Source organism: Lithobates pipiens, unplaced genomic scaffold, assembly GCF_037356315.1.
Source record: "Lithobates pipiens isolate NorthernLeopardFrog02 unplaced genomic scaffold, aLitPip1_a1.2 Scaffold_16, whole genome shotgun sequence".
In the NCBI taxonomy this organism is placed as follows: domain Eukaryota; kingdom Metazoa; phylum Chordata; class Amphibia; order Anura; family Ranidae; genus Lithobates; species Lithobates pipiens.
This window is the reverse complement of record NW_027507748.1, coordinates 103,394,160-103,408,340: the sequence shown is the minus strand read 5'-3', so window position 1 is coordinate 103,408,340 and position 14,181 is coordinate 103,394,160. Positions and strand designations below refer to the sequence as shown.

General features: G+C 44.0%; 1 protein-coding gene across 1 annotated transcript in view; it reads right to left on the bottom strand.

Annotated features, from left to right (window-relative positions):
- ST3GAL6 (ST3 beta-galactoside alpha-2,3-sialyltransferase 6) overlaps window positions 1-14,181 on the bottom strand; it is a 253,034-nt gene that overhangs the window by 10,549 nt on the left and 228,304 nt on the right. The window contains exon 10 of the mRNA XM_077480185.1: window positions 13,710-13,847. Coding sequence (XP_077336311.1) covers window positions 13,710-13,847 — 138 coding nt within the window. The remainder of the gene's footprint in view (window positions 1-13,709; window positions 13,848-14,181) is intronic.

The following is a 14,181-nucleotide window of genomic DNA, read 5'->3' as shown; positions in this document are numbered from 1 at the left end:
TCAGAGACTGCAGACATTATAAAAGAGAGGGTCAGAGAGAGTGCAGACATGATACAAGAGATGGTCAGAGACTGCAGACATGATACAAGAGATGGTCAAAGTGCAGATATGATACAAGAGAAGGTCAGAGAGTGCAGTCATGATACAAGAGGTGGTCAGAGAGTGCAGTCATGATACAGATGACAGCCAGAGACTGCACACATACTGGAAGAGATGGCCAGAGACTGCACACATACTGGAAGAGATGGCCAGAGACTGCACACATACTGGAAGAGATGGCCAGAGACTGCACACATACTGGAAGAGATGGCCAGAGACTGCACACATACTGGAAGAGATGGCCAGAGACTGCACACATACTGGAAGAGATGGCCAGAGACTGCACACATACTGGAAGAGATGGCCAGAGACTGCACACATACTGGAAGAGATGGCCAGAGACTGCACACATACTGGAAGAGATGGCCAGAGACTGCACACATACTGGAAGAGATGGCCAGAGACTGCACACATACTGGAAGAGATGGCCAGAGACTGCACACATACTGGAAGAGATGGCCAGAGACTGCACACATACTGGAAGAGATGGCCAGAGACTGCACACATACTGGAAGAGATGGCCAGAGACTGCACACATACTGGAAGAGATGGCCAGAGACTGCACACATACTGGAAGAGATGGCCAGAGACTGCACACATACTGGAAGAGATGGCCAGAGACTGCACACATACTGGAAGAGATGGCCAGAGACTGCACACATACTGGAAGAGATGGCCAGAGACTGCACACATACTGGAAGAGATGGCCAGAGACTGCACACATACTGGAAGAGATGGCCAGAGACTGCAGACATTCTACAGGAGAGAGTCAGAGACTGCAGACATTATACAAGAGATGGTCAGAGACTGCAGAAATACTAGAAGGTGATGGCCAGAGACGGCAGACATACTACAGGAGATGGCCAGAGGTTGCAGACATACTACAGGAGAGGGTCAGAGACTGCAGACATGATACAAGATATGGTCAGAGACTGCAGACATGATACAAGATATGGTCAGAGACTGCAGACATGATACAAGATATGGCCAGAGACTGCAGACATGATACAAGATATGGCCAGAGACTGAAGACATGATACAAGATATGGCCAGAGACTGCAGACATACCACAGGAGATGGCCAGAGACTACAGACATAGTACAGGAGAGGGTCAGAGACTGCAGACATAGTACAGGAGAGGGTCAGAGACTGCAGACATAGTACAGGAGAGGGTCAGAGACTGCAGACATAGTACAGGAGAGGGTCAGAGACTGCAGACATAGTACAGGAGAGGGTCAGAGACTGCAGACATAGTACAGGAGAGGGTCAGAGACTGCAGACATAGTACAGGAGAGGGTCAGAGACTGCAGACATAGTACAGGAGAGGGTCAGAGACTGCAGACAATTCAGAGTACTTTGCACAGGGAGGAGCTGTATGGGAGAGTGATGCGAAAGAAGCCCTTTCTGCACACACGACACAAACGGAGTTGCTTGAGGTATGCAAACGCACATTTGGACAGGCCAGCTTAATTTTGGAATAAGGTGTTGTGGACTGATGAAACAAAGATTGAGTTATTTGGTCATAACAAGGGGCGTTATGCATGGCTGCAAAAGAACACAGCATTCCAAGAAAAACACTTGCTGCCCACAGTATAATTTGGTGGAGGTTTCATAATGCTGTGGGACTGTGTGGCCAGTGCCGGTACTGGGAACCTGGTTAAAGTTGAGTTTCGCATGGATTCTACTCAATATCAGCAGATTCTTGAGAATAATGTTGAGGATCAGTCACAAAGTTGAAGTTACGCCGGGGATGAATATTTCAACAACGACCCAAAACACTGCTCAAAATCTACTTGGGCATTTATGCAGAGGAACAAGTACAATGTTTTGGAATAGCCATCCCAGTCAGACTTGAATATCATTGAACATCTGTGGGGTGATTTCAAGCGGGCTGTCCATGCTCGGCAACCATCAAACCTAACTGAACTGGAGATGTTTTGTAAGGAGGAATGGTCCAAAATACATTCATCCAGAATCCACTCATTACAGGCTATAGGGAGCATCTAGAGAGACTGTTATTTCTGCTAAAGGAGGCTCTACTAAATATTTATGCAATTTTTCTGTTGGGGTGCTCAAATTTATGCACCTGTCTAATTTTGTTTTGATGCATATTGTGCATTTTCGCTTAATCCAATAAACCTAATTTCACTACTGAAATATTAGTTTCAGTTATTTGACAGATCAAAGTGAAATTGCTGATCCAAACACCCAAATATTTATAAATAACAATCATGGAAATTGTCAGGGGTTCCTAAACTTTTGCATACAACTATGCATAGAATCGTGGTTACCTTATTTAACCTGGATACCAGGGGTTCAACAATCAGAGATGTCCATTTCTTCAGGAAACTCTCAACGGGGGAACGCACCGCCATGAGTTTTGGGACTGAAAAGGCCGCTGCAGTTTTCCCCATTCCTTGTAAATAAACGTATCAAAATAAGTTGGGTAAGGAAACACCTTAGCCGTGCAGGCCGGCTTGTGGGATCCGAAAGGGACCGACACCTCTGTAGATGCCCTTGCCGTATCCACCATTTTTAGGGTATCCCGCACCACTGTAATAAGTGCTCCTACCAGCGCCTTTTCCTGTGCGGACCCGGACACAAATTCATCCTCACTGTCCAAACGGTCCTGGTCCGCATCCTCTGATACGTCAGAACAAGGGCCGACTGTCACAGCGGAGCCCGAGTCTGAATCAGAGCTTTCCTGGGTAAGAAGTGCCAGGTTCCAACACCACGCTGACCCACACTCGCCTGTCACCACTTAGGGACCTAAGGCAAGTCACACAAAATGTCCACCCTCCTAGCTGCCACAGACTGAGGGGCCCCCCACAGGACTCACCACCCTGACCCAGTTACTGCGCTGTGCTGCTGCTGTCCACTCTCCCCTGTGTCATCCACGAGGTGTCTGTGTGAAAAGTGTGCTGTTCTAGAAGGAAACGAGCACTCAGCACTAGAGGCAAAACTACCTGAGGCTACTAGAAAATGGCCGCCTCAGCAAAAATGTCTGAGGGAGCTGAGAAAATGGCTGCTGAACTACCAGAAAATGGCTGTCGAGCTACCAAAAATGGCTGAAAGGCAAAAAACTGGTTGTGGCTACAGAAAATGGCCGCGGCCCCAGGAAAATGACCGTGGAGCGCGTGGCGGCCTCCCCACATGTCAAATAAAGCACACACATCTCACCGTGGCCCAGAAACAGGGAAGAGGACAAGCAGACCCCCAACACCCAGCGCAGCCCCCCGGCAGGACCCAGAGCCCCCCCGGAGGACCCCCAGCCAGGTACGTGCACTGCACCCCCACTGCACCTGCACAGTCACACAGTGGCACATAGCATGGGGAGAAGGGAAGGGACAGGGATAGAAGAAAGGGAGAGCAAGAGACCCCCTAGTCGACCTCCCAGGGAATGCCCAGCTACTCCATCTTGCCGAGACAGATGGAACCATACTTACCCCTCCCGCAGGGACTGCTGGACACATTCCAGACAGACCCATCACCTGAGCAGTACGGGGTGGATGCCAGCCACAGAACACTGTGACACAGACAGCAGTAGTCCAGTCATATGTATGCCCCGGAGCATATAGCTCACCAGCCGCCCCTGGATCAGACGGGGCATGTCGTGGCTGACCCAGCGCATAGCTAGGACCTGCTCACGCTCGATGGCCAGGCTGGGGAGACTACAAGGATCTATTCAATGTATGTGAATGCATGGGGGGCCGCATTCAGCTGCTAACAAATGAAGATAATAATAATCATAACATAGTAATAACAGTACCGGTTTACTTCACTTTAAAGTGAAGGGAGCATGTGGCTGGGGATTTAAATTTTACTGCCCTCTGGCACCCAAGGTTGGCTGACGCCAGCCAGCATGGTCTGGAGATGGGGTTCCTGTCCCTAGGGGTGATTAGGTCCCTGTCCCCAGGGGAGATGAGGTCCCTGTCCCCAGGGGAGAAGGGGTTCATGTCCCCAGGGGTGAGAAAGAGTGCCTGTGCCCAGGGGTGAGAAAGAGTGCCTGTGCCCAGGGGTGAGAAAGAGTGCCTGTGCCCAGGGGTGGTGGGGTCCTTGTCCCCAGGGGTGGTGTGGTCCCTAATAGGGTTCCCCCCAATTTCAGTGTTTTCTGTACCTCATAGCAGTGTCCTCTGTCCCCTTCATATCACTTCCATAGTGTCCTCTGTACCCCACCACAGTGTTCTCTGCCCCGTCAAACCCACACACAGACTGTGTAGGTAGAACTCTCCTACCTGACACATGTGTACAGCGAGCAGAGCAGAGATCAATATCACAAGGCTGGATGGGGACAGGAACTGCTGGTTAACTTTTACCATTACCAGGCAGGTGATTGGTTGCTAGGATCGCCCAGCAACCAATCACCTGCTGTGTAATTTAAAAAGTTAACTCCAGCGGTTTCCGCCCCCATCCAGCCCTGTGATACTGACTGAAAAATTTCCATAGGCTGAGTGCCCGTGAATTAATCATGGGTACTGACGGCACTCACATCTAGCGGTGGCGGGCCGGGTTGCTGACCCCTTGGAAAACTCAACAATAGCAACAGGAATGGAAGTGGTCCGTTTACATTCTGACACCAAAGAAAGGCAGCGCCAAAGAATGTTCAAACTACCGTATGATAGCACTAATCTCACATGGTAGCAAGGTTATGCGGAAAATTCTACAAGCTAGGCTTTAGCAGCATGTGAACCGAGAGCTACCACAAGTACAACCTGGATTTCGAAGAGGCAGAGGAACTAGAGATCAAAATGTGCCACCTATCAGCGCCTCATCAACAGCGTTGCCCATCAGTGTCACCTGCCAGTGCCCATCAGTGCCACCTATCAGTGGCCATCAGTGCCGCCTTATCTGTTCCTATCAGTGCCCATCAGTGCAGCCTATCAATGCCCACCAGTGCTGCCTCATAAGCGCATAGCAAGGAGAAAAATGACCTGTTTGCAAAAGTTTATAACAAACTATGAAACCTGTTTTTTTCCTCAAATTTTTTTTTGTTTGTTTAGCAAAAAATAAAAACCCCAGCTGTGATTAAATACTACCAAAAGAAAATTTTCATTTGTGTACAGTATTGTAGGACTGCGCAATTGTCATTCGAAGTGTGTCAGCACTGAAAATTTGTCTGGGCAGGAGGGGGTTTAACCACTTCAGCCCCGGACCAATTGTCAGCCTAAGGACCAGAGGTCTTTTTACAATTTCGCACTGCACTGCTTTAACTGGTAATTGCGCGGCCATGCAATGTTGTACCCAAACGAAATTTGCGTCATTTTCTTCCCACAAATAGAGCTTTCTTTTGATGGTATTTGATTGCCTCTGCAATTTTTATTTTTTGCGATATAAATGGAAAAAGACCGAAAATTTAGAGAAAAATATATATTTTCTACTTTTTGTTACAAGAAAAATCGAATAAACTCAATTTTAGTCATACATTTGGGGCAAAATGTATTCAGCCACATGTCTTTAGTAAAAAAAAAATGTCAATAAGCGTATATTTTTTGGTTTACGCAAAAGTTATAGCGTCTACAAACTAGAGTACATTTTCTGGAATTTACACAGCTTTTAATTTACGACTGCCTATCTCATTTCTTGAGGTGCTAAAATGGCAGGGCAGTACAACCCCCCCCCCCCCCCCAAATGACCCCATTTTGGAAAATAGACACCCCAAGGAAATTGCTGAGGGGCATGTTGAGCCCATTGAATATTTTTTTTTTGTCCCAAGTGATTGAATAATGACACACAAAAAAAAAAAAAAGTTTACAAAAGGTGGTCACTAAATGATATATTGCTCACACATGCCATAGTTATATGTGGAATTGCACCCCAAGATATATTCTGCTGCTTCTCCTGAGTACGGGGATACCAAATATGTGGGACTTTTTGGGAGTCTAGCCGCGTACGGCACCCCAAAAACCAATCACTGCCTTCAGGATTTCTAAGGGTGTAAATTTTTGATTTCACTCCTCACTACCTATCACAGTTTCAAAGGCCATAAAATGCCAAAATAACAACCCCCCCCCCCCCCCAATGACCCCATTTTGGAAAGTAGACACCCCAAGGTAATTGCTGAGGGGCATGTTGAGCCCATTGAATTTTTATTTTTTTTGTCCCAAGTGATTGAATAATGACACACAAAAAAAAAAAAGTTTACAAAAAGTTGTCACTAAATGATATATTGCTCACACATGCCATAGTTATATGTGGAATTGCACCCCAAAATATATTTTGCTGCTTCTCCTGAGTATGAGGATACCACATATGTGGGACATTTTGGGAGTCTAGCCACGTACGGCACCCCGAAAACCAATCACTGCCTTCAGGATTTCTAAGGGTGCAAATTTTTGATTTCACTCCTCACTACCCATCACAGTTTCGAAGGCCATAAAATGCCAAAATAGCACAAACCCCCCCCAAATGACCCCATTTTGGAAAGTAGACACCCCAAGCTATTTACTGAGAGGCATGTTGAGTCCATCAGGCCCGACTCTGCGAACGCTGCAGTTATGTGTTTAGTGTTTTGTAAGTGATAGTGATCGATCGATACTGCACTTGGGTGGGCTGGGCGGAGGGGCAAAATGCAGGTCCTAGCAGGTATCTGGGCTGATCCCGCTAACCATGCGTTTTTTGGAACCCTAAACTGCTGGGGACGCTTCTATACCATTACGGGAGGTTTATGCTTTGCGCGTGGGTGTTAGCAGTACTGGTACTAACCTAGCGCTGCCTGGGGCGACGCAGACCCTGACCCTAAAACCTAATTGATATCACCGCCGGGTGATCAGGGGGTTAAACCTTTATTGGGTAATAAATGGTGGGTGCCCTGGTGCTATAAAAAGCAAACTAACTAACCAGAGTCACCCGTAACACTTATACGGTGATCACTGGTGAAAGGGTTAACTAGGGGCAATCAGGGGGTTAAAACCATTATTGGGTAGTATATGGGGGTACCTAGCGCTATAAAATCCTGGCGGTGAACCTAAAAAAAAGAACTAGCTACCTAGCGACACCAGTGACACTAATGCAGCGATCAGAAAAATGATCGCTTAGTGACACTGGCAAAAGGGGGTGAAAGGGTTAACTAGGGGCAATCAGGGGGTTAAAACCGTTATTGGGTAGTATATCGGGGTACCTAGCGCTATAAAAACCTGGCGGTGAACCTAAAAAAAAGAACTAGCTACCTAGCGACACCAGTGACACTAATGCAGCGATCAGAAAAATGATCGCTTAGTGACACTGGCAAAAGGGGGTGAAAGGGTTAACTAGGGGCAATCAGGGGGTTAAAACCGTTATTGGGTAGTATATCGGGGTACCTAGCGCTATAAAAACCTGGCGGTGAACCTAAAAAAATAACTAGCTACTTAGCGGCACCAGTGACACTAATGCAGCGATCAGAAAAACGATCGCTTAGGGACACTGGCAAAAGGGGGTGAAAGGGTTAACTCTAGGGGCAATCAGGGGGTTAAACCTTTATTGGGGGGGTAGGGGGCTACCCTGGACCTAACACTAACTGCCCTGACAGTTTTTACTGTCACAACTGACACTAAATGCAGTGATCAGAAAATAAATGATCACTGCAATCAGTGACACTGGGAGGGGGAGCGGGGGGGGATCGGGGGGCGATCGGAGGGGGGGGGGTTTGTGTGCCTACATGTCAGTGTAGTGTTGGTGCACACTTACTTTTAGTGTTCTCCTCGTAGTCCGGTCAAAAAGACCGCCCCGAGGAGAATGACATCACTTCCTCCCTGCCTGTGTTTACTATACACAGGCGGGGGAAGCTTCTCATTCGCCAGGAGCGATTGGGAGGGGATGGTCAGAAACCAACGGCCATCCCCTCATCCCGGATCGCTCCTGCAGCGAAACGGACCGCCGCATCCAGCGGGAGGGGGTCCGTACATTGCCATGCGGCGGTCCTTAAGTGGTTAATTGCCCAGTAAGCAAGTGGTTAATGAAGGTGAAAAAGGGAGAGCGCAAAAGCTGGCCTGAAATTGAACATTAAGAAAACTAAGATTATGGCAACCGGTCCCATCACTCCAAATAGAAGGAGAAGAAATGGAAACAGTGGCAGATTTACTCTTCCTAGGCTCCAAGATCACGGCAGACTCTTCCTGTAGCCATGAAATTAAGAGAGAGGCTTGCTTCTTGGGAGGAAAGCAATGGCAAACCTAGACAACATTATAAAAAGCCAAGACATCACCCTACCAACAAAGTGTTGTATAGTCAAAGCTATAGGACTCCCAGAATTGAACTATGGCTGCAATTCCCCACTTCTTTTTTTTCTGGCCCTTTTTTTCTTTTTGACCCATGTATTGCCTGTAGTAATATGCCCAAACCATTGCAAGTGATATGATTTGATATGCGCTGCTATTTCAGTATACAAGATAGCTTAAATTTGCAACTATAACAAAATGCTTTTAAGCACTACTCTATACATACATCATTGTGGGTTGGTAAGCCATGGGACAGGTTGTATGATGGTGAACTATTTTCAGATTACTGAGTTTAGTAGCAAACACTTTAAAGTGGTTCTAAAGTCATAACACTTTTTACCTTAATGCACTCCATGCATTCATGTAAAAAATCTTTCAGCAGCTGGCTCCTGCCCATCAGTTAGATATAGTGAGGAGGGAGCGGGGGGTGAGGCAGAGGTGTACACATACAGCCCTGCTCGGAGCAAGCCCGCATATATGCCACCATAGAAAGGTGCTCCCCATGGAGACAAGGTGGCGTGGAGTGGGGGACCCGAGAAGAGGAGGTTTAGGGGAGCTCTGTGAAAAACCATTGCACGGAGCAGAGAAGTATAACAAGTATCTTAGGAGAAAAAGAATGTTTACTCTACAACCGCTTTCATTTCATCTTCATTACTCTTCCTAAAAAATTATATATATATATAAAATATGTATACCATTATTAGAATAATAATCATAATGGTATGTTCAATGTGTAACTAAGGAAAAATCATTTTTCCTAAACCCGTTGAGTGTAAAATATACAAATACGATTGTTAATGAGTTTAAACAGCACATGTAAAATGAGAACTTTAGAAATGTCTGCCGAAACACAAAGAGGTAATCATAAGAAGTCACTACAACAGCAGCCAGCGGGGATGTACATGTGCCAACTTGTCCTTCCAGCCTCTGCCAAGGACTGCTAAGCTAAACATGACAGCTAGAAAACAATGGACTACTGAATGTTATTTGAAAAGGGTACAATTAATAAAAAGCTATTCATGGTACACAAATTACTTGTCCGTATTTGTATATTCATTTTATTTGTTGTGTTAATATTACCCTATATTTACTACACAGGCCTTTGTGAAGAACACAAAAGGCTTCATTCACTAAAAATTCACAGAATTTTTTTTTCTTTTAATAAACCATACCAGAAAATGCTTTAAATGAGAAATAATTAAAATGAAAAAGAAAAAAAGTGCGTATGTATAATATATATATATATATATATATATATATATATATATATATATATATACACACACACACACACACACACAGTGCCTTGAAAAAGTATTCAGATCGCTTCATATTCTCCACATTTTGTCATGTTACAACCGTAAATGTATTTTATTGGGATTTTATGTAAGTGGAAGGAAAATGATAAATGGTTTTCCATTTTTTTTACAAATAAATATGTGAAAAGTGTGGCGTGCACTTGTATTCAGCCCCCTTTACTCTGATACCTCTAACTAAACTCTAATGGAACCAATTACTTTCAGAAGTCACCTAATTAGTAAATAGAGTCTACCTGTGTTTAATTTAATCTCAGTATAAACACAGCTTTTCTTTGAAGACCTCAGAGGTTTGTCAGAGAACCCTAATGAACAAACAGCATCATAAAAAAAGGCCAAGGAACACACCAGGCAGGTCAGGGATAAAGTTGTTGGAGAAGTTTAAAGCTGGGTTAGGTTTTAAAAAAAATCCCAAGGTTTGAACATCTCACAGAGAATTGTTCAATCAATCATGGGAAAATGGAAAGAGTATGGCACAACTGCAAACCTACCAGGACATGGCCGTCTACCTAAATGACTAACCGCCTGTTAAGGAGGGTATTAATCAGAGAAGTAGCCAAAAGACCCATGGTAACTCTGGAGGATCTGCAGAGATCGACTAATCAAGCGCCAGAATCTGTCCACAGGACAACTATTAGTCATGCACTCCACAAATCTGGCCTTTATGGAAGAGTGGCTTTCTTCTGAAAGCCATTGTTGAAAGAAAGCAATAAGAAGTCCCATCTGCAGATTGCGAGAAGCCATGTGGGGGACACAGCAAACATGTGGAAGAAGTTGTAATTTTTTGGACTGAAACAAAACGCTATGTGTGGCAGAAAACTAACACTGCACATCACCCTGAGCAGTATGATTTTGTGGGGATGCATTTCTTCAGCAGGGACAGGGAAGCTGGTGAGAGTTGATGGAAGATGGATGCAGCCAAATACAGGGCAATCTTAGAAGAAAACCTGTTAGGGTCTGCAAAAGACTTGAGACTGGGGCGGAGGTTCACCTTCCTGCAGGACAATGACCCGAAACATACAGCCAGAGCTACAATGGAATGGTTTTGGTCATGTGTTAGACTAGCCCAGTCAAAGTTCAGACCTAAATCCAATTGGGAATCTGTGGCAAGACCTGAAAATTACTGTTCACAGACACTCTCTATCCAATCTGACAGAGCGTAAGCTATTTTACAAAAAAAAAAAAAAAAATAGCAAAAATGTCACTTTCCAGATGTACAAAGCTGGTAGAGACACCCCCAAAAAGACTTGCAACTGTAATGGCAGCAACAGGTGATTCTACAAAGTATTTACTCAGGGGGGCTGAATACAAATGCACACCACACTTTTCACATATTCATTTGTTATTTGTGTAATGGCAACAAGCTACGGTACTTAAAAATATCCATAGGCGACACTTTAAAAACTTTACAGGTTACCTGTTTAGAGCTACAGAGGAGGTCTAGCGCTAGAATTATTGCTCTTGCTCCAACGTTCCAGCAATACCTCATAGAAGGTGAGAATACCAGTTACATATGTGTGCTTGACTTATGTATGTATTTGCTTCTGCACTTAAGCACGGAGGGATGGGGGCGCTTTACATTTTTTTTTTTTTTTTTTTACACTGTCCCTTCTATTTATGTTTTAACACTTTTATTCCTATTACCCAAGACCCCAAAATGCTCCTTTACCTTTAAAAGCAAAAGATCAACAACAAAAAAATGTTTTTTGGTCTTTTGCTTTAAAAAATAGAAAAAAAAAAATGTGATCTTTAGCCTTAAAAAAAAAAAAAAAAAAAGTTTATTTTCACCCTCGAACATGACGTCGCTCCGGTCCTCCAAAGCCACACAGTCAATCAAAGATGATCTAGACTCTCTTTGCAGCCAGTGCGCCGGTGATAACAGTAATCCTAGATAGGCTTAGCATCACATGTGGGCATTGCTTAGGGCAGTCTGTATGAAAATGCAGCATGCCTAGTTGCGCCATTCCTCTAGACCCGGGGTCTCCAAACTATGGCCCTCCAGTTTTTCAGGAACTACAATTCCCATCATGCCTAGTCATGTCTAAGAATGTCAGAGTTTTACAATGCCTCATGAGACGTGTAGTTCCCAACAGCTGCCGGGCCGTAGATTGGAGATCCCTGCTCTAGACTAACATCCAATTACCAAAGCATTCTTCTGAAGGGGTACTGAGGCAGGGAGTAGAAATGTTTTAAAGAAGCTACGTATAGCACCCTGCTGGCCCCTCCCACCACCTAAAATATGCCTGCACAGAAAAGCAGAAAGACTTGGTGATTGCATCACTGAGTCAAACGGAAGTGTGTAAAAAAAATGAAAGTAGAATTACAAACATCGAACAGAGGAATGTACATATGTATACAACACCAGCATAAGACATATTAGGTACTCCCATGCATGCTGAAATAAAAGGAATAACTCTAGGGCCATTATTTACAGTTAATTTTTAAATTCAGCTGTACATTATTTTATTTTTAAGTAGTACCTATTGATGCTTTTGGGTATCATAGTTTGTGATTGTTTAATTGGAACATGCAGTTTAGAGGCCTGACATATTCCACAATCTTAGCTTTTATATTTTACAATAACTGGGAAATTTTTTTGTGTGTGTGCACTAAAATGAACTTGAGTTTATTCTTTACTAAAATTATAGGATTGCTAAATTGTACGAATAAAAAAACCCATACAAATTACATTTATCAGTTTGTTCTATAGGGCCTCTGCTTTCAGATAACATATATTGTTTTGAATGTATACATTTAACCCTTTCCGTGCGCCGTACGGACCTACAGCAGTGCCCACAGGTGGCCAAGTCAGTACAGCGTACGGACCTCCTTTCTCCCTGTTCTATAAGCTTATATCAGAATTATTCAGCAGACTCTGCTGAACAATTCTATAACACTAATCAGCCGGTTACAACCTGCTGATCAGAGTTATTAACCCCTAATGTGACCCCCCCCCATGCCGCCACTTCCCTGTCCCCTGCCTCTTCCCCTCGCCACACCCTTCCACCTGAAACTGCCCCCCCCCCACTCTCCTCTCCTATAACCTTCACCCCCAACACTAAATTATCCCCTCCACCCAATCTGACCCCCCCCCCCCCCCCTGCAAACCCGATCCCTGCAGCTACCATCATTAGCCAGCATCCCTCCTCTTCTGTGCCATGGTAAAGAGAGAAGTGCATATTGGAACAGTGGTGATGAGAGAATGGTATCTACTGGCACTACTGTGCATTTCCCGCAGAGTGGGACAAAAAGTATTTAGCATTATAATTAACAAAAAACACACACACTGTATTTAATATGTTCCTAAAACAGAGAGGATAAAAGTATATGATAGATGTAACTTTTCAACAACTTTACTAAAAGGAAGGAGCAGCTGCATACTCAATCAAGACAGGAAGGGAGGGCAGGGGAGGAGATTAGTTTCACACAGACTACTGAAATGATAAAGAGGGAGGGAGGGAGGGAGGGAGGGAGAGATGCAGAGACGCTGAGGAGAGAGCAGGATGATGAGGGATGTAAACTGATCACACTATCATGGATCAGTAGCAATGATAAATGTAGTCAGTTTACACAGGGGAACACAGGAACAGGCAGGATCAACCAGGAATACAACATGGAAAAATTGATAAATGACAATACAAAAGCACAATGCAATGTATCGTACTTTAAAAGGGACAGGAGCTTTTTTTTTTGTTTACAACCACTTGAAACTTGGTCACAGGGAATGCACTTTTATGACATGCATTCCGCAACAGCAAGACTACCAGTGTATGTCTTACCATCCCCTGATGTCTACAGCTGCTTGCATATCTCAGGAAGCTTCAATGCTAAGGAATACGAGGGATCTTAACACCAGAACTAGGACTCTCCGAATAAGATGAAATGCTGACATTTTTTTGTTTTTACCCCAATTTTTTTTTTTTGTTTTTTTGTTTTTTTGTTTTACACATTTACAACAAATTTAAAGGACCATAAATATTTTTAAAAAATTACTATATCTCTACATTTTTAGCAAGACATAATAAAACCAGACATCAGACAACACTGTGCTACCCATTTACATCTATAAAGGAACCAGCCACAAAACAAATTAACTTACTTCTGTCTTTGGAAAGTTGCTGGGAAAATTCAGTAGATTCTGTGAAACCTGGCGAAGGATGAAAGGGTTGAGGACTCTCAGCTGATGAGGTTTATAGATCAAGTTCATTGCAGGCTTCCTCCAAAATCCATAAGTGCTCTGTGAGAACACAATTCGAGTATAACGTCAAAAATACAAAAACAGTACATATACAAATAATACAAATAGTTTTGGGACCATAAAGGACAAAGTGTACCATGATTCTGGTGAAAGATATATGCCGTAAACTAGGTGTGAATGGTGTCTTCCACAATGGTACAAGGATAATTTGCAAGTGTGTTAAAAAAACAAAACAAAACACACACATACCAATTAGGTGAATTGTACACTAGATAGTCCCCCTTTCTTCAGCACAATAACTAAAACAAGATGCTAGGTTGTAGAAGTTTTCTGTCACCTACAGCAATGTTTTGAACCTCTGGTCAACTGTGTC